The sequence below is a fragment of the Rhea pennata genome, chromosome 2 (genome assembly GCF_028389875.1).
Source record: "Rhea pennata isolate bPtePen1 chromosome 2, bPtePen1.pri, whole genome shotgun sequence".
Taxonomy (NCBI): domain Eukaryota; kingdom Metazoa; phylum Chordata; class Aves; order Rheiformes; family Rheidae; genus Rhea; species Rhea pennata.
In genome coordinates, this window is record NC_084664.1 from 159,741,922 (window position 1) to 159,763,701 (window position 21,780).

General features: G+C 36.5%; 1 protein-coding gene across 3 annotated transcripts in view; it reads right to left on the reverse strand.

Moving 5' to 3' along the window:
- The window catches only part of TRAPPC9 (trafficking protein particle complex subunit 9), a 454,651-nt gene that overhangs the window by 396,948 nt on the left and 35,923 nt on the right, over positions 1 to 21,780 (reverse strand). For all 3 annotated transcript variants that reach the window (XM_062570665.1, XM_062570666.1, XM_062570664.1), the window contains 2 exons: positions 9,124 to 9,250; positions 3,267 to 3,412 (listed from right to left, as the gene is read on the reverse strand). In XM_062570665.1, the coding sequence (XP_062426649.1) occupies positions 3,267 to 3,412; positions 9,124 to 9,250 (273 nt within the window). The remainder of the gene's footprint in view (positions 1 to 3,266; positions 3,413 to 9,123; positions 9,251 to 21,780) is intronic.

Sequence of the window (21,780 nt, forward strand, 5' to 3'; positions counted from 1 at the left end):
AAGCCATCAAACAGTTTCAGAGCTCTGGGGATAGTGGTCAAGGATCTGGGAGCCCAGGTCATGTTCTCCTCATTCCTGTCAGTGAGGGGGAAGGATGGGAGGATGAGTAGATGGATTTTCTGAGTCAATAACTGGCTGCACCACTGCTGTTGGCAACAGGGTTTTGGCTTCTATGACCATGGGACCATGTTTGAAGACTGACAACTGATGTGGAGAGATGGGATCCACCTCTCTAAGCAGGGCACATGTGTGAGTTACAGGGGCAAGGTAGTCAGCAAAACACAGCTCAAGTCAGGATGGCTTCAGCGGGTGCATGCAGTCAGGGAAGTGCACATGGGACATGGCTATGGAGGATGTTCTTTCACCCCTCCTGGGAAACCTGCATGCTCGATTACCTCTCTGAAATGCCTGTACACCAATGCATGCAGCATGGGGAATAAACAGGAAGAATTCGAGATCTGTGTGCCGTCGCAGGGCCATAATCTCCTTGCAGTTACAGAGATATGGCAGGATAGCTCACATGACTGGAATGCTGTGATGGATGGCTACATGCTTTTCAGGAAAGACAGGCCAGGAAGGCAAGGTGGTGGAGTTGCTCTTTATATGAGGGAGCAACTGGAATATATCAAGCTCTGCCTAGGGGTGGATGAAGTGTGAATCTAGAGTTTATGGGTAAGGATTAAAGGGCAGGTTAACAAGGGGGACATGGTTGTGGGTGTTTACTACAGGCCATCTGATCAGGAAGAGGAAGTCGATGAGGCCTTCTACAAACAGCTGGAAGTAGCCTCACAATCACAGGTCCTGGTTTTCATGGGGGACTTCAAACACCCTAATACCTGCTGGAAAGACAGCACAGCTAGGCACAAACCATCCAGGAAATTCTGGCAGAGCACTGATGATAACTTTTTAACACAGGTGGTGGAGGAGCCAACAGGGAGAGGCATGCTGCTGGACCCTGTACTAACAAAGAAGGACTGGTTGGAGACGTGAAGGTTGGGGGCAGCCTTGGCAGCAGTGACCATGAGACGGTGGAGTTGAGGGTACTGCAAAGATGAAGCAGGGCAATAAGTAGAATCAAAACCCAGGGCAATAAGTAGAATCAAAACCCTGGATTTCAGGAGAGCAAACTTTGGCCTCTTCGGGAAACTACTTGGAGGAACCCCATGCCCTACAGGTCTGGAACCCCTGGAAGGAAGGGGGGTCTAAGAGAGCTAGTTAATACTCAAGTATCACTTCCTCCAAGATCAAGATCAGTGCAACCCTATGAGGAAGAAGTCCAGCAAAGGGGGCAGGAGACCTGCATGGATGAGCAAGGAGCACCTGGTAAAATTCAAACAGAAAAAGGAAGCACATAGAATGTGGAAAAAGGGACAGAAGGCCATTGGTATCCTGGGGTGCATTAGGAGGAGTGTTGCCATTAGGTCAAAGGAGGTGATCCTGCTGCTCTCCTCAGCCCTAGTGAGGCCACATCTAGAGTACTGTGCCCAATTCTGGGCTCCCCAGTACAAGAGACACATGAAGCTACTGGAGAGAGTCCAGCATAGGGTACGAAAATGGTAAGAGCACTGGAGCACTTCTCCTATGGAGAAAGGCTGTGACAGCTGGGCCTCTCTAGCCTGGGGAAGAGAAGACGGAGAGGGGATCTTATCAAGGTCTACAAACACCTTAAGGGAGGGTGTCAAGACAATGGGGCCGGACTCTTTTCAGTGGGGTCAAATGACAGGACAAGAGGCAACAGGCACAAACTGAAACACAGGAAGTTCCGTCTGAACATGAGGAAAAACTTCTTTGCTCTGAGACTGCCAGAGCACTGGAACAGGGTTCCCAAAGAGGTTGTAGAGTCTCCTTCTCTGGAGATATTCAAAACCTGCCTGGATCTAATCCTGTGCAATGTGCTCTAGGTGAGCCTGCTTGAGCAGGGAGGTTGGACTAGATGATCACTAGAGAGCCCTTCCAACCTCAACCATTCTGTGATTCTGTGAAGACAGTAATCAGAAAACACTCCTTGTCTTTCTCACATGCATCCACTCTTGTAAGAGGGGTCAGTAAATGAAATTCAGGTCCTGAGGAACACATGCTCTTGCCCTATTCGCAAGCTTCTGCTAATCTTGTTCCTGAAGTACCCATTTGAACAACTAGTTAGAACATTAATGATGTTCATCTGCTAAAGGTTTAGTATTTTACGATTCAGACCATGATACAGAAAATCTAAGAAATCTTGATGATATTTCAAACCACTCTTTTTCTACTCTTCCTCCCACCAGTGGTTAGACAGTACTAAGAACCAACAGTAACAGAGTAAGCAAAATTAACATAAACACTATTCTGCAAATTCTACAATCAATTCTATTCTACAGCCACCTAAGTCCTTTTGTGCTGACAATAATAATTATGTTAAGAAGTATCATGCATTTGATATGCACAAAAGCAATAAATAAGACTACCAATATTTGTAACTTAATCTAGGATTTGAAACAAACCTTTTAGTCTTTCCAGTAGCGTAATTACTGGACTTAAGTGCTTTATAACAAATTAATCTTCTAACAAAAAATTGCTATAGTATCCTAAACATTGCTTAGAGGCTTTTTGGATTTTTACTCAAATACCTTTAAGAAAAACTGACTAAATAGTTAATCATTGTGAATTTACAGTAAATCAGAATGGGTGTGTATTGGGTACATTATTTTTCTTGTAAGACATGTCAAACAGGCAATCATTTTTAAAAACCCAATGGTCTAACCCTATTTATTAACCATAAAGAGAAACATTTCCTATGGGCAATGAACTACCACAATCTAGTTTCCTATATTTGTATCCTTTGTCCTTGAAGCTGCAGCTCATTCATCCTAATCTCTTCATGTCCATGATGATACCCCCACCAGAAAAGAGGAAAATGCAACATGAAAACTTGCTCATGCACTAGCTCATGACAAGTGGCCAAGCTGGCTGCTGCCAATCAGAATGTGTAAAAACTAAGTTTTGTCTCCTTTCTCATTGTCTGAGAAGGAAATTCCACTAGTTTATCTCCTCTGAAAAAAACTCTATCACCTATGAGACTTCATCCTCCTTTTGAATTTGATTGAAGCTCTCCCATGGGTTCCAAAAGTCACTTAGGAGACCAAAGCTTTGGTTCTTCACAACATCAAGCAAGCTGATTAACTCAAATACAAGAAAGTAATATTTGGGTTCAATATGAATTTCAGTTTAACTGAGAAAACATTTTACAACTTAACAAAAAGACTGAAAATACCGTAAAATATTCTTACCTATTTTCTTATTTCGTTCTTCACCCCGACTGTGTGCAATAATTGGAGAATATATGAAGGGGCTTTTGGTTGACATATTCTGACCAAGTAAACTTTTCATTTTGTGAGGTCGGAGGCTGGTGGGGAGATTCAAAAGCTTCACAGATCTGTTAAGTATAAATATTTTTAGATGATTATGTTAAAAATGATGCTGATAAACACTAAATGACACTCTGGTACTGATTAAAATACTGCAAACGGAAAATATGAAATAAACACCAGAGATAAAAAAAGAAAACAACAGAAATTCAAGGAAACTAAAGGAAAACTTTCAGAAAGGTATAAGAAAACAAATAACAAAGGAAAATTATAAAATAAACTTCTTTAAAAACCATCAAACACAAAACGAGTTAGATCAGTGATTTGAAACCCAGCTACTAGCTTCCAAGCTATGTGTGAATTAAGTGATGGATATTCGATAACTCTAGCACAGAAAGTGACTGAATATTTAAATTAAGCCCAAACTAGAAGACAGACAAAATTACATTGGACAATGTAATATAGCTAAAAGTTATCCAAAGTGAATAAAGCAAATTTTAAAACATTTAAAATGCACAGACCTGCTTCTGGAAGAAACAAAATATCATAGCAACATGAGTGGTCTTGCTGAAAGACCAGAAAGCAAGACAACAAAACAAGAAAAGGATGATTTATTAAACTACACCTTTATTAGACCAAAATCCCTACGCTACTGTGCAAGGAAACCATGAATCCTCCAATGCTGATGGGAAATTGGAGACTAAACAAACAAAAAGTAAGCACTGGACATTTAACCAGTGGATATTTAATAACAGCAGTAGCATTACAAGAGACGGGAAGATTCCTCCTCAGGAAGAAGTCAGAAAAGTAAAAATAAAAGGCAAACAGAGGCACCACTCTATTACAGTATTATATCATTTTTGCTTCCTTCTATTAAGCATAAAGTGTTCATATTTTTTATTAAAAAATGACAGCAAGAGACAAAAAACTTCCTTTTATAATCACTCAAGAATTAAGTCATCAACCTTTCCTAAGTTAGTTTTCAAGAAAAAAATATTTCTCATAGAATAAATGTACAATTTCTGCTAATTGCTAGAGACATCACCACACTGAGATAGACAAATCAGAGTGAAATACACTGCTCAAAAATCTTTCCAGAAGTAAACTTAAATTGATACTTAATTATATAGTGGCCTTGTACCAAGGCATTAACTATTAGAGCTTCTAAAAACCTAAGAGACTTTTAAAAGCAGTTAAGAAATCAGGTACAAGAAACCTAGGAAACCACAATTTGTTCATGGACTAACCTCCTTCTTTCTGACTTTCCCAAATCCATCTACTACACTAAAAGTTATCTCACTGGATTTTTTGGATAATGCCATAATAAACCAAAGAAGTTATACATGTTACAGTACACGATTAAGTTTTCATGTTTTATGAAGTTCTTCAAATACTACGACAACGGTACTGGGGCACTAAGAAAGAAACCCTTCTCAGTTATAAAGGTCTTAGAAACACAAATTAAGATAAAGTGCCTTTATTTTAAAATGCAGTTCTTTTACATGCTAAAGTAACTTTGCATCATTTACAGTGCAGTACAGAATTGAAGTCATTCACTTACCAAAGTTAAAGAGGTATACTTATTTTCAAAACAATAAATCATTAATGAGAAGATGAAAATAATTTAAGTCCTGGGAAATAACCAATGAATTCAGCACAATGATTAACAGCTATAAAAACCAAACAAATCAGTATTCCACTAATAAGAGGTATATACATATACAAGAGCAATTTATTTTTAAAATTACCCTAATCATTCAAGATAATGTGCCACTGTTGAAAAATAATGAAGCTGTAAGAGTAATAATACAAAAATACGTTATTTCAGTGATATAAAACACTTAAGAAGAAGATTCTAGAGAACATTAGAAGTATTTTGGAACAAGAAGTAAATCATATCCATACATCATCTGCGGGCAATGCTTAGTGACAATGTGCTGTAGGAATAAAGAGAAACTATGACAGATTCCTGAAAATACCAGGTCAAAATGAGTGCATTAACTCTTCTGATAGGATTTTGATACAAACTGGAATGCAATTTAAACCAAAACATGCAAGTGATACTCATTTGAGGAAGCTAATGTTAAACTAGATAAACTGTTAAAAAACAGACATTTTATATATAGAAGTGCTTTGACTTACCCATCATTATTAAATAAGTGGTGTTTGAATTACTAAACTAACCTCCTTAATCTTAATGAATGCCTTTAGAGGGAATATTCTTCAACTATTTTTAAAACTATTATTTTTTAATTCCTTTGAATGGAAAGCTTGCATAAAGTACATTTTCTACTTCTAGTCCTAGCCCTACTGAATTCAAATATGCAACAATTAGGAACTACAAAATAATTTCACAAGCTGCTGAGAAGACCAAAATTGAAAAACACTGTGTTAATTAAAAAAAAAAAAAAAAAAACTTTAGTTAGAGAGGAAATATTTTTTAAAAAATGTACTATACCTAAATAAACAGATGAAAGAAAAACTAGAAGCAATTAAAGTAAATTTAAAATGGAAAGAAAAATGTGTAAGGACAACTAAAAAGTCATCAATGGTAAAAAGGAAGAAAAATCCTTCTTCTTTTAAGTATGTTAGTAACCAAAGGAGTTTTAACATGGCTAACTTATTAAATGGTAATAGTGTATCCACTGATATAGAAAGAAAAAAAAATCAATAAATTATTTTCTTATTTATTTAAGAAAATACTAATGACGATTTAACAGTATGCTATAATGAAATTTTCCAATCCAAAAAAACTCAAACTTTTGAAGCTTCCTCAAGTCTTTAAAGATTCATGAAGGAGCTTTCCAGATTGCACCATGGTATTTGAAATGACCAAAACAAAGAAAAGAAAAAAAAAGGGGCAAAGTTCCAAAGGCTAAACATAATACAAACATAAATACAAAGCCTTTGCCAAAGTATCTTTTACTGCTTTTAACAGTTTCTCTAAGACATTTCACTATGACATCTGAATGTTGGACATAATATCTTGATTAAGAATTCTACATACAAAAACTGCACCACATATTAAATGGATTAAAAATTAATAAACCATATAATGCCAACAGCAAATAGAAGTCATTATCACCAGTGAATGTGCATGATTCTGAAGTGATTTAGCAGGGACTGACTTGTACACTTATGTTATTCAGCACTGACCAAAACCACATTTCTACACATTTACAATTTATGCCCCTTAAATTAGCATGATTTAGCTGAAAGAGCACTGCAGCAAGACTGTTGGCTGTACTCCAGCCAGCTGCACAGCTCTACGCTACGCTAGGTCTGCTGGGCAGACAGAGCTGCAGGCTTTATATTTAGACGCAAGCAAATATTTTCTCAGACTATTGATTGTTATCACTATAGTTTTTATAGAATATGTATGCATGCATGACTTCTATAGAAAAGAATTGGATCACAGTTTCCCCTATCTTTCAGATTTGAATTTGGTATCTCCCAATATTCAGATAGAGAACAAGACAGTTTTATGGAATACATCCAATACAACCCATTTCCTTCACAATTTAAAAGTTAAGCAAAAGGCTAAACCTGAGACTAATTCAGGATTTAACAGTTCACTGCTAAACACTGCTCTTTTAGCACAGGCTAAAGGTAGATTCATAAAGAAACTTTAATGAGGTGTTCCTACAACTACTTTGACTGCCAAAACAGTCAGATAGTGTACACAGTCAGATTAAGGAAGGTGGTTTTATTTTTATAGTCTATAATTCTTAGATTATTCCTAGAACTGCAAAAGGCAATAAGAGTTTCACAGCATCCTTGTTCTCAAAAGACATTATTTTGTATAAATAACTTACTCTTGGAAGCTATTGCTCTAACTTCTCTATAATCAATTAACTCAAGTATGAAAAAGGATTATATAAATTTCCTTAATTAACTTAGATTTTTGGAATACTAATTCTTTTTTATTTAAAAAAAATAGGATAAAATTTTCACTAAGTTTGGATTTCTAAAAACCACTTCAAACAGACTTTTCAAGGAAAAAAAGAAAGTCTTCTATTTCAGAACGTATTTCTCAGGGAAGGTATCTAACACACAGACACAGGTATCTGAACTTATCACTTGACATCTTTCAGGTCAGTGGAAAACTAGTCAATTTAATCCAGAGATTCCAAAGATTCAGCTCATCATTAAGCAGATATCTAAATTGGGTCAGAAAAAAACTGTGCCTACCTGTGTCTCTTGACTGAAAAGGAGACAGATGACGACCAGCTTAGCTGCATACAGAGACGTTTAGTGAATCTATACCTCCCTCAAGGAAGGCTGAGAACAAATTAGTCAAATAATTCTCCCGTTGTAATATAGCACCTTACACAAGGCTGCAGTAAGGGTATAGCACGTAAGGGTACATCTAGATCAGCAGCTGGTGCAGCACAAAGGGAAGGACCAGGATCTGATTTGGTGCTGCCATTTATGGCTTTAGGACATATGTCCACATCGCACGTTTTCCAGCGATGAAATTGATACCGGCTGCCGCTCACTGCAGCCCCGAATGGCCAACACAAAGCAGCTTCCTGCGCAGCCATCCCAAATCGCCTTGTCGCTGCTAACCGAATCCTGCACACTGCTGGCAGACCTCCGAGAAGATGCTTCTCCCCGCCTCGAGTACACTTTCCAACTGGGATCGCTGAGGCGCTGAGCCAGCACACAGCTTCTCCCACCAGAAGGCAAACCACTGTTTCCAGGACACCTCTGGTGTGTCCGATCACACTCAATCAAATCTCAAGTAAAGGCTCAGGACAAAAGCACTCAGGAAAGAGCACTTCCCACACACTAAATCACTAATGTGAACACACCTATGGTGTTAAATGTATAACAAATAGTCAGAGTCTTTCTTCAATAAATGTAACAAATAAAATGAAAGTTACAGAGTACACAGTAAAACTAACTGTATCATGGAATTTGCTCACACAGTATAACAAACATTTATTTTCATTTTAGAGAGTGAAAGTAAGCTGAAGATAAAAAGTGGTTTTACTCTAAAGAGTTTAAATAGCTCTTTGTGAAACTAGAACTCTTGCTTCATGAAGTGTTCAACGACAAACCAAGTGAACCCAAATCTCTGAGGACTCTTTTCAACAACTTTTAGAATATTTTTTTCTGAAGGGCAATTACTTTTCCATCAAAAGTTCACTTTTGATACAGCTTTCCTTTCATTATTAATGTCCAATGACTGTTTTCTCTTTCTAATATTTCATACCGTGTTTTAATCTAAACTAGATACTGCTCATTGCATTGATTGACTGATGCACCTTAGAATTAGTAAGCAATGGTACTTGGTTGCTACCAAAAAAGAAATAATTTAGATTTAGAAATGTGTATAAGGCCAGTGAAGGGGACAGCTTGAAAACATAGTATCTTAAAAGGAACAGCTACAAAAGGCATCAGTTCCAGTTCAGTTCCAAGCTCCGTGGAGAGAGACAGCATCCAACTTGCATCAGCTTTCAGCACGGTCACATATCAATCTCAAATCTCAGCTTCAATTACAAAAACACCTTTCTTAGATTCTATCAGGAGCTCTTCAATTATCGTTAAATAAAAAAAAACTCTCTATCCTTCTGAAACAAAAAACTATGGAAAATATTTTCTATTTAAAGGTTCTTTTTTGGCCTAAGAACTTCTCAAACCAACCTGACATTTTGACATTTTTTCATGGTATTGTGAAGAATTTATGTGAACTGAGAAGACTGTATCCTTTTAGCATTATTTAAAATTTGACAGGTACTACGGAAAAGTAAAAGACTGCATTTTGGAGTCTTACCTCACTATAGGTAATTTGGTGAATGGAACCGGAGGTAACTTCACACCATCTGGGAGAGTGATGAACTCCATTGTGCCAGGGCATTTTGATGTGTAACTTTCCAAGCTCTGTGTTACATCCTTCTTTTCTACAAAAAAAATATGTGTTTGTTAAAAAAAAAATCAAATTTATAATAAATAGGTTTAAAGTGAAGTCATAAAGCTTTTTTTGTTTTTTACATTTACCCAAAATTACTCTAAAGTACTGCCAACATTTTAAATCAAATACTTGTGCATTAATACTTGCATATGTCCTTACAGGCTATGTTCCAGAGGCCTTAATGGGTGTAACAAAAAAAAATAAATTTTCCTAAGCAAGGCAGTTTTATTGACATTTTCTAATTTTTTAAGTTTCAATGTATACCTACTTTTTTTAGTTTTTTCATCACCAAGACGACAATTTCTACAATTTGGCTACAAAATGCATAGTCCAAAACAAATGGCCATTAAAGCAAGTACTTTAAGGTTATAAAATAAGGTCATTGCTATGTGAACAAGCTCTGTTCTGAAATAATCACAAAGGCAAAGAAGAGAAATAAAAGATTTTTCATGTTACCTCAAGTTAAAACTACATCATTCCTGAAATAAATATATTATGCTTCTAAACTGCAACAACCAGTAACAGAATTTTGCTTTGGTTTAAAAATATAAGAATGCTCAAGCAAATATAGATTATTATACCTCCATTAAAATATCATAACTCAAATCAGTTTCATGTGGCAAGTTGTTTAGCAGATGTAGCAATCTTCAGGAAATGACCAACCTAAGACAGACTCATTCAGAAACTGGGTTTCCACTATCTCTCTAGCGAAAAATCTAACTTGAGTGTTAAAATTTCACTTTAATACAAATGGCAAAAGAAGTAGTTTGAAATTAGCGCTGAAAACTTCTTTTGGAATAGGACAGCATTTCCCTTCTAATACTGGAAGTAAAACATCATGCCTTCATGAACAAACTGAATGAAAGTTTCCTGAAGATTCCCTCCCCCTCTCCTCTGCCCTGGTGAGGCCTCATCTGGAGTCCTGTGTCCAGTTCTGGCCTCCCCAGGACAAGAGACACGAGGAACGGCTGCGAGAGCTGGGCCTCTTCAGCCCGGGGGAGAGAAGACTCAGGCGGGATCTTATCAAAGTGTACAAGCACCCGAAGGGAGGGTGTCAAGGGGACGGGGACAAACTCTTCTCTGTTGTGCCGTGTGACAGGACAAGAGGCAACAGGCAAAAACTGAAGCACAGGAAGTTCTCCCTGACTGTGAGGGGGAATTTCTTCCCTGTGAGAGTGACGGAGCACTGGAACAGGTTGCCCAGAGAGGTTGTGGAGTCCCCTTCTCTGGAGATATTCAAAATCCACCTGAACATGATCCTGTCTACCATGCTGTAGGTGACCCTGCTGAGCAGGGAGGCTGGACTAGATGATCTCCAGAGGTCCCTTCTGACCTTACCCATTCTGTGATTCTATGATTCAAAGGGAAAAATAAAAACAGCATCAGGATGGAGGACTGAGTAATGAGATAAGTAAGTGATTCCCTGTACTTTCAGGTAAAATTTCAGTTCAACTAGCTTCTGAAGGTCATCAAGGCTACATTTTCTTTCTCTTAGATACTTTCTCTTTTTCTGCTAAATGTGTACTGGGCTAAATTACGAAGCGCATAGTCAGCAGATCAAGCAAAGTTACTAGGTCCTTCCATTCAGTACAGATCAGCCCACTCCCACTCTATACTGTCCAGTTTTGGGCTTTCTGGTTCAAGGCATGTGTGGAAAAACTGGAGAGAGACCAGGAAAGAGATGCCAGCATGGTTAGCAACCCAGAGTACACAGACTACAAACAAAGCATTAGGCTTCTTTAGTCAGGAGAAAAAGGCAGTTATGGGGCAATCTAATCAAAATGCACAACTCAAGTGCAGCTACAAAGTTGATGCAGTCAAACTCTTCTTTGCAGTGCCAGGCAATCTAACAAGGAACTGCCACAGATTACAGTTTAGGAGGTTCACGCTGGACATTAGGAAAGTATTTGTCACTAAGAGGCTGCCCAGAGAGGCTGTGGAGTCTCCACCTTTGTGGTTTTCGAGACGCTGTTAATAAAAGCATAGCTGATCTTATTGACGGTAACAGTTCTGCTTTAGCAGGAGACTGGACTACCTTACCATCAGAGGTACTGTCAAACCAGTATTTCTACTATTTTATCTCCTTAGACCATTGTTGCTGCCTTCTGGCTATCAGCACCCTACCTTCTTCCAAGCTGCTACCACTTCCTTCTTTGTTCCTAGCAAAACTTATCACAGCAGCTTCTAGGAGAAGCTAGAAATACAACAGAGATTGTAAGAAGGATTCTCTCATCTTTATCTTTTCTCCCTAAAGGATAAGAAAGGACTGCATTTAGAGGGAATATTAAGTCTAAGAGAGCAAATATTATTAATCTACTGAATCTGGCAAGACATAAAACTATTCATTTCAACAGGATTAAACACCCAATGTGACCCAATGAGCTCGCAAACTTTTAATTATTCTGCAACATCTAAGAGCCATTTTTTTCCTGTATAAAACTACATAAAAAGCTAAGATATCATTGTGCAAAAAAGATGCAGTAATTTATGACAAACAACATGAATACTACTGAACTGTTCATGTCCAACTTGAATTATCAGAATCTGCCAAACTAAGAACTTTCAAAACTTAAAACAGTTGACTATCCATTAGCAATATACAGCACCAAAGAAATACTCTTAGATTTGCTTGTTATATCATTAATTTACCACAGCTTTTGTACCAATTCCATAGCTCAATAGCGCTGAACTTGTGTCACAGTATACGGTATCTGCACACTTTTTTTTAGCTTTTCTGAGTCCAGCAACTTAACAGTCAAGTTGACTTAGGCCACCAAAATCCATGTAGAGAGCCTCTGATCTCTAACCACCTAGGTGATTCAGGCTATATCCCAAAGCGACAACTGTGTACACAATGCCCATCACCCACTATTTTTAAAATTAGTTTTTAGGCAATAGACAAAAGTCTGTGCATGCATATAAAGGACTATTAATATTTAACATCTGTTTTAATACCTCTGTAATTTCAGTGGCACTATGACAACAGAAATGTCAGATGATAAAGTCTCAAAACAGATGTTCAGCTTGGATAGGTATGCAGTCTCAGCTATCAGACAGAATTAATTAGGTATAGACTTTTTTTTTTTACACTTCTTAAAATTTTTAAAATGTAAGTCTACTTGCTGACTCCTGACACCATTAGAACATTTTCTGCATATTTATTCCTCAAATTTAGACATGTACATACTAGTAAGGCATTTAACCAGCTTGTCTTTTCCAAATGCACACCTTAATAGAAATATATTACTAGTTTCGTTCTTGAACAAAATCTACTATAGATCTCAAAATCTATACTAGCAGATTGAATGTTGGGACACAGTCCACAGGTCTACATCATTTTATCATTTATTACCTCTCTTATTTCTCATCCATTCACAGATTAAGGTGATAAAACCTGCCTAAATGGATTTTCCACCTTTCTTCCAAGTCTACTGTTTCTCAAGATCTATAATGAGAGCTGACTGTCATAACTAGAAAGAGCACTTCCAGTAATGAAAAAGCATTAGCCCAAGGGACCTTAGATTTATCAAAATATGCATGGGAGAAATACTGTGGTTTCTCTTTTAAGTTTAAGCTATTCATGGCTCAGGTAGCCCGCATGCCTCTTTCTGCAAGAGAACACTTCCAGTAGCTGCTGCTGCAAGCCAGCTCATCCCTACCACCTCACTCAGGACAGCACTTTCAAGGCTCAGGATATTTTTTTCATCCAAGGATTTTCAGTGCCTGGGGAGAATGAGGCAGGGGCATCCATCCTCTTTTTCTTACAAGAAACTATTTGTTTCTGTGTTAACTCCTGTCAAACCAGACAAGACAATACTGTATTTGAAATGCTATTGATAACACTCCATACACATACTTCATTCTGCCTACGCCATGACCGAGTTTCCCCAAACTCAACTTTTTAAGATTCAGACTGTACAACTCCTCTGATGAAACAGCAATGCATTATCGCAGTATAACGGAGGCTGCAGGTATCACATACGTATCTTCTGGTACACAAGGCACATGATATTTTTGCTGCATACATCCGTCCAGGTTAGTTTGTAAGCTTCTAAAGCCAGAAGTGCACACCCTCTTTCAGCAAGTAAACTTTAATTGCCTATGCTGGGAAATTAATGTCACCAAACTAACAAATTGCCTTGCTTCTGTCTAAGTTTCACTGAACTCCCTCTTGAGCCACTCACCACATTTTAACTGGATGTATGAAATTCCAGGTTCCAGGAATTACATTATTAGACATACACAGACACTCAGACCACTAGTGCAATGCCTGGAGCTGCAGTGGTTCAAGATTGAGTATTTTCATAAGAATTCAAGACTACAGCATTCAGGATGTTATTTTGCTATTTTATACCAGCAAGGGTTTACAGTATATATAGCACCTAGTAAAATGGAAAGTGTCACAACTCTCAAGAAAGAGTAATGATGACGACAGTACAGTGTGCACTTCTGTTTGAAACAGCAGGCCTGTCATTCTAAAGAATCGTTTCTCACTTCCTAAAAGCTTCAGTGTGAAACTCTGTCAATTCTTGCATTCGAAGGAAGAATGCTGCCGTTTTCAAATGGAATTGGTTTATAGATTTTAGAGGTGCATTTTCATTTCACAGTACGAGCTCAGCATGCTTTCCACAAAAGATAAAGCTAAAATAGGACCTCATTCAATCCTGATATGATATTGAAAGCGGTTTATAACTGGCTGCTGCCAAGCCAGCAGCTCTATTACTCTCCACTTAGCTCTAAGTCATAACTGAGATGCTAAAGGAATCGCCATCAATACGACGACGCATCAAGCATAGCTGATACAAAACAGCAAGACAAGAGCACAATCTTGCCTGAGTGCCACTTCTGAAAGCAAATGCCAGAGCCTTTCTCCCTTGCCTGAACATCTCTGCTACCTCACCTCTGTAGTATGAATGAATTACACGGACATACCTGTATAGTCACATTTGCCTCAAAGCCTAATAGTTATCAAAACCCACTACAGACTGCTGTTTCCAAACAGCTCTCTGAACGTTCCTAGCATCTGCCTGTCTGTCATCCTGGTTTGACAAAATACACAACTGCAATAAACACAATAAACAATAAAAAACTGCATCAGCCTTCTGGGAGGATCTTTTCAACTATTAAGTCTCCTGACTGATAGTTTAGAAGACAGTTTGCAGCTGAAAGAGGTAAGATACCACCAGCAGCTATCCTTCTCTTTGCAAAGAAGGGATGGAAAGCAGCTACTCTTGGAGGGCTTTTTACCTACCTAGTGCCTTCATAGTTGGATATATTAGCAGAAAAATGATAAGCACTTGATCCTTTGAACTGTGAATTCTCCTTAACAGCTTTAAAAGCCTGCACAGCAGCTGGAAGCACTACTGGATGCTCTTGTGTAGGTATTACAGAGATTCACTTATTGAGTGAGAAATGAAGGTTATTTTCTAAAAGCTGAAATGTGAACACTAGCAATACTGAATCTCCTTGCAATCTGACCAAATTCACTGAGGAGTAATACAACATCTCAGGTTACTCTGTACAACCTAACGAACTCTTCAAGAGCATTCACATGTGTATTGTAAACACAAAGCCTCTCTGAGAGGTCCATCACTCCAACTCTTTAAAATTTTCCTGAAAAAAGTACTCCTGACAATTTTATGACCCACAAATTCCATTATCTCGTTTGAAATAACTACAGTCATTAATTTTTCTCCAGTTTCCTTCCAGACTCATTGACAGATCAAGATCATAGAATGCCTGCAAACAAAATGATGCTGAATAAAGCTACAGTCAGTATTAATACTTGTATCTATATTTCTCAGTGTTCAATATAATCTCATATACAATTTCCCCATTTTGTACAATATTTCCATTACCACCTTCATGCTTCTTCTGATTACAGAAAACTTTGCACCACCACCAAAATTCTTTGTAATTTTTGCTCAACTACTTCATGCCAACACAATGAACATTGGTGCTGTCACAAACCTGCTTCTAACCTTCTTAGAATCCAAAACTTTGAACACTTTAGCTGCATATTTAGAAATCACTTGTGACTGAACACTACTTAACGTAAAAAAGAAAAGTCGTACTGTTAGTTTCAGAATACTGGAGCCATTGAAAAATCAGACCAGGACAGGAAGGTTATTTATACACTAACATTTTTAAATATTTCAGGAACCATGATTTAACAGCATCATATCAATGACATTTGGCAGATAATGGAGACAATTAGCAGAAAATAATTGCTTTAACTGTGTATTTTAGCTTTTTATCTTTAATACCTTGAGGAAATGTAGAATATGTGTACTTTGCCCACTATAAATGGAGTCAAAAAAATTTTTTTAAATAAACAAATATGTTTTCTGGCAAACAATTGGTTGATCTTGTTTTTCTGAAGTCATTGTGTCCCCTCTAGAACAACCTACAGTGAAACAGAATGAAGAAAAGGAACATTTTATGTCTGATGAAGACAAATAATTTTCTGTTTCCGTATGCCACTCACTAAAATATTGAAAACAAAAATAGGGAAACAAATAGCTAAAAAAAATTCTGACCACAGTTCTCCCCTCATGATAAGCCCAGAATTAAAGGTTTAACAAAGAAAAGGTATTCCCCATAGTTCTTCGTGTTAACTGAGTTTTCCTTCTCCACTGGAAGAGCAAATGAAATTCATGGAGGAGAAGGTGGACAAGAGGAGACCTCCTGAAGCAGTCTGCCACAGAGAACTGGCAGCCAGCTGACGTACCCAACTCCCTCAGGAGCAAAAGGTGATACACTGCCTGGCCAAATTACAAGCAACAAGACAGAAAAGAGCCAATCTGACTGCAGAAAGAGCAGGAGAAAGACATAGGAATCTGCACCCAGAAACATAGATTTCCCTCTCACAAAAAAGAAAATCCTTTGCTGAGCCATCTTTCAATTAGAGAAAAAAGAAGGCAAGTGTCTGCTGCTGGAGGCCTTCAGCACAAGTCCTGCCATCAAGATGCTTCTGATCCTTTAAGTAAAAAAAGGAATTTCAAAACAGCCCCCCAAAAATTTTAGGACTTTAATACTCACAAAAGCTGGAGTAGCAACTGAGTATCGGTGACTATAACTGGTACAAACTGTTTTTACTGTATAGCTAACCACTAGATTATAGGATGCATGCAGAAAATCTTTTTGACCTTTGAGTTGTCCCTCAAATTCCAGTTTGGGGATACATACAGTAGGACACTAAACTTTTATATTCAGTACATCATTTTTCACCACAACAAGCAAGCTAATGTTGTCACTAAAGTATCTTAGCAAGACTTGCACGATCCACTAATCCACTAATTCAGTATTTCAGTTGTTTAAATCAGCAGAACAGAGCAGGTCTCTTCCAATCCATAAGCACACATCACCTGTTTTTCTATTACATTAAGTCCAATAGGAATTAGATGATAGCATTTTCTACACTGTTATTAAACAAATAACATTTTTAATATCTTTGAGAAAGAAAAAATACATGGAACAAGTAAATGCGAGCTCAAATTGCTTAAAGATCCAATGCTTGAACAAGTTGTTTTGTAAGCAATGTACTGAATGCTGGGTCTTTATCTCAGTACTCTGTATTGCAGTAACTCTCAGCACTCACTGATGTTTTTATATTGCCCTGAACAGCTCATTTCTGATTCCAACCTATCAGATTACCAGACAGAAAGGAAGAACTACAGTGAGTAAGGGTTAAAAGTCTTTTCTCTTTTCCCTCAGATACGGGCACTGTTAGGGTCTTCCTTTTCTATGTGTCATGAAACTGGAACAAACTTAACACCTTTGATCTCTTCTCCATACCACATTTTGCCAATAGGCTTGAAAACTGTTCTTATGGAAAAACAGAAATGCACTGGCAGAGAGCATATTATATAATTTCTGCTTCTTTGATAAATCAAGCAAAATAAATCTCTGAAGAGATACAAAGGAGACTAAAACTAAAAAAATATAGACAGATTGAGAAAAAAAAGACAACAACAAGAAAATAATCTATACTAGTCAGAGAGCTAGGTGAATAAGACTCGCTTCCATAAACAGATCATCATGAACAATATAAAAATAGTTGCTCCTTTAATATGAAGAAAAGTATGAGAGCAAAGGGATTCGGTTATTTGTTGTGTAATAGCTCACTTCCAGAAAGGATCAGCTTTTCCCCTCTCCTGCAAAAATAGTAATAAAGAAAAAATTTTTTTCAATATAGACAAAAAAAAATTAGCTATGTCAGATTAATGTTTTCCACTTCTGAAGTAGACCACCACACATAGAGAAAGAAATAGAAAGAAATTGTCTAAACAAAGAAAGGTCTTTTAATACAAGATTTTTAATAATTATATAATTATTATATCCTTATATAAATAAATAAGTCACATTGAGCTTGAAATTCACTGCTAGCACAAAAGTTCTCTTAGATGAAACCTCAAAAAGTTTGATATAACTAAGTCAGAGTTCCCAAACTTACCATTTAAATTTCAGTAACTACTTCTCCACTATATTTAGGATAACTTCAGATGTCTGTGTATTTTGAACAACCCTTCAAAATACATTTTGTAGATATAAAATCACAATATAAACCCCTGAGTAATATCAATAATTTTTCATGTTAAGAAATACCTGAAGACCTAGCTTAACATAAAGTGGAGGAAATTAAGCAAAGATAATTTCCATAACAATAAAAAGGTTATCAAGGACTGCTGTAAAGCTGTTATGAATGAAATAGACTATATAAAAAGTTATAGATATGATGGCATAATTGTAAGAAACATCTGATTTCTGTATTTTGGGTGGAAGAGACATATGGGGACAGAGGATGACAAGAACAACATACTAATTTCTGTAGGACATTTTTCCCAATATTCTGTATGCAAATACAGCACAAATTCATCATGTCCTCATATTGTCTATCACAGTAAGTCTTCACCAAAGTTCTTTCTTCTGGAACAAAACTTTTCAATTTGTCTTCATTTGAACACTTACCTTTTTTTTCAATTAATCAATCAAATATGTAATACCTCTTCAAAAGCAGAGGCAACTACACAAAGATGGGAGTCCTATGTAAAAGCTTGGAAGCTTCATTTCACTTATGAATGATTTTAAACAAGTTAATGAGGTTTTTTTGTCACCAAGCAATGCACCATTTTATTTTAATGAATAATTTGTTCTTCCACCTAAGAACCTGGATATAGTGTAGGCTGGACTTTGTGCCTCATCAACATACAAATCTAAAGCAAGATAAATCATACGAAAATTACTTTCAGGTTTGTTATAATGTTAGACAGTCTGGGTCACTCTTGATTTTATTTACATTACAGCAGTATTTCTTTTAAATACTGTATCATTCAAGAAACTATTTATCTTCATATTTTGTGCTATGTAAATAAATTTAAATTTTTCTTATACCCATTGTGCATTTGTGATGAGTTTACTGAGTCTCCTTTATTTATTGCCCTTCAAAATTAATACATTCATTGAGTTGGGTCTGAACCACAATCTTCACTCCATAAAACAAAGATGCTACAGTAAAGGATTAGCAGATGATTATTTGAAGCAGATAAACATGTACAGTCATTTTGGTTTTCCTTCCAGCAACCTTAACTTTCAACATAGTTTTGAAGATATATATTTCTGGATAATACATTACATCTTTTTAATAAAACAAACAAAATAAGCCCATAAAGTTTTACCACGCAGGTACCATTATATATTAAAAAAGGAGATTAAAAAGAGCAGGCAAAACATGTTGCACATAAACAATCAATAACAGGATTATGTAACGCTGCTCAAGTTTTACTGTACAGAACTAAAGAAAACATGAAACTAAAACAAAAGCAACAAAGTTCATATCTCAGTTAGGTATCTTAAAGAAAATTCTAAATACTATCCATCTTATTTATTCTGACACATATTAAACTTATGCAGGAAAGCTTAATTAGGATCATATAGCATCACAGTCTTGCAGAAGGAGTCAGAAAAAAAAACAAAGCTTTGGCTAATGGACTTCTGTATGGTGCATATCCAGTGCTCTTCCTATTTATCCGATCGTGTTAGTTACCATGATGAATAAAAAAAGCTAATAACTTCTAAGGAACTTCCTCCTACTTCTTGTACACTCTCTCCTTACGTTATGGTAGAAAACATCCAGATTCAAGATTTTTTTTACATTCATTCTTGCTTACACCACATTGCGTCATTCCTAGACAGCAAACACCTATCAGATAACAAGCCTGTTCAATTACATATTTATATATGCATTTTTTTAATTATATATGTGTGTAGAATAGATATAGCACTATGCTGAAATAAAAGAGATGCAAAACCACATAATAACTGCTAAGAACCTACTCTGCTGCTATAAATAGTTCCTAGTAATTACATTGAAGATTTCAGTCTCCATCTTGAAATAGGTTAATTTTAATATTTTAAGACCAAACAAACTAGCTCCCTTTTAATTTATGGATTACACAAAAACAGCTTGTAGGTTCTTTCTAACTTAAATACAATGTAGCCCATTAAAACTAGTTCATTAATGTCATTTAAGTAAACTCACTTCGACTCAGAAGTTAATATCAAGTGTGACTTTACATCATATTCTATGTTCAATCTGATTAAAACTTCACTCTTCAGCCTTTGAAATCAATAACTTCTATCTTTCTAAAAATAAATTTATGTGCTATATAGGGTTCTAAGGAAATGCTGTCCTAATTTAAACACTGTCTTTGCAAATAACTACAAAATATTGCTAAGTATTGATGGGCTATGTCTATATTAGCAAGTAGTGCTGCACAAAAGGAGAGGTGCTATGGAGCAAAACAGCTGGTACAGAGGACCCAAAGCCTACATTATATGCACTTTGGAGATACTTGAAACTACTTTTAGTGTATGTGGACTGAATATCTATTGGTGTACCCAAGCATGCTCCTAGAGCACACTCATTGGTTTAGTTTCATCTAAAAGAAAACAGTTTGCACACCCCAAGACTGCCGTGCTTAGGTTTGAGATTGCTGAATATGAGGGAAATACTGGATGATTCACTTCCAAAAGCACATTTTTGACCCAAACTATAATGCTAATGCAGACACACTTTTAGAATAGTCTAAACTATTCCTTAGAACATTTTCACCGGCAAATAGATATACTGTAGAAAAACTAAAGGAAGATTCAATTATGCAATAGTTCCTAGACATCACTAATAATAGTGATTACATAAATTCAACTTAAAAGATCTTTGGGGGAGACACTTGTTCCAAATGCACATAATGACAGTAACCAAGGCAGCTGGGCCCTATTGACAACCATGTTCTTTAATTTCACCTCCAACTTATTTTAAATGTATCATATTAGTGGAAATATGAGATCATTCCAACAAACTTTCTTTACTAACTCAATATTAAGTTATAACCAAAACTGTATTTTAATCTGTATTTTAAAACTGCATTTTAAATTATGGTCACACTACAAGAAGCAGAAGCAACCAAAAGTGTATCGTACTGAGGTACCAAATAACTCACTAACAAAACTAACAGGTTTTATTAACATAACCCTATACAGAAACCATGTATTTGGATGTTAAATTTATGAGTATATGATATATTGCATGTCCTTTTCAGAGATACATAGTCATGTATCACAGACCTCTAGTTAAATAAACCCACATGAAGCATTTAGATTTTTTTTTTTTAGTTTCACAAAAGTTTCTTAAAATTTATCCAGTACAGATATCAAACTCATTGAACTCCAGATGGCTTTAAAGGACGGAATCCAGTTTACCTTTCCCTTTTTTGAAGCCTCAGTAACTAGGTCAGATGCAGACACCAAGCCAGTACTGAGATAGCCATTTATATCCAAGGAAGTGACAGATCACGTCAAAAGAATCACTAAGACTACTGGTTAGGATGCAGGCCTCTACTCTGAGGGCACCCCCATTTAATCAGAAGAACTCTCCTCCTTCTCCAAAATCTTAAAAAAATACAGAACTTAATTTGCCACTTTCCATTTTAAAAAAGAGAACAAAGACAATTAAAGAAATCCATTATTCGCAACAGTTATCATTCAGCTATTTATTTATTTTTTTAAGTATCTTTGGACTTTATCTGGTCCCTGAAATTTACTACTATTTATGTTATGGTTCAAATGATGCCCCACTATAGACCATTTCTAACGACACTTTGAAAAAGTTCCTCAAATTTATTCTCTGTAAAGAAAAGATTGAGCATGGAAATCTTCCTTCCTAAAAAGAAAGCCCTGCTCAACTTTTCTGCTATGTCTCAATCTTCCTTGAGCATCTCCTTCACATCTCAACTACATTTCAGTTCCACAAAAGCTCTGGAAGGCTTCCTGCTTCAGAAGTATTTGACAAAGTTATTAGCTTTTATGACCTTAGCAAGTTCTGAATCCTTTCTGGCTTGTGGGTTGTTGTTGGGTTTGTTTCTTTTTCTTCCCCATATAGCGTGCCAGGGTTTATGTTCCCTTCACTCTCCATGTTTGGACACAACATCCATGTTTATGAGTTATACTTTTTTCTTTTTC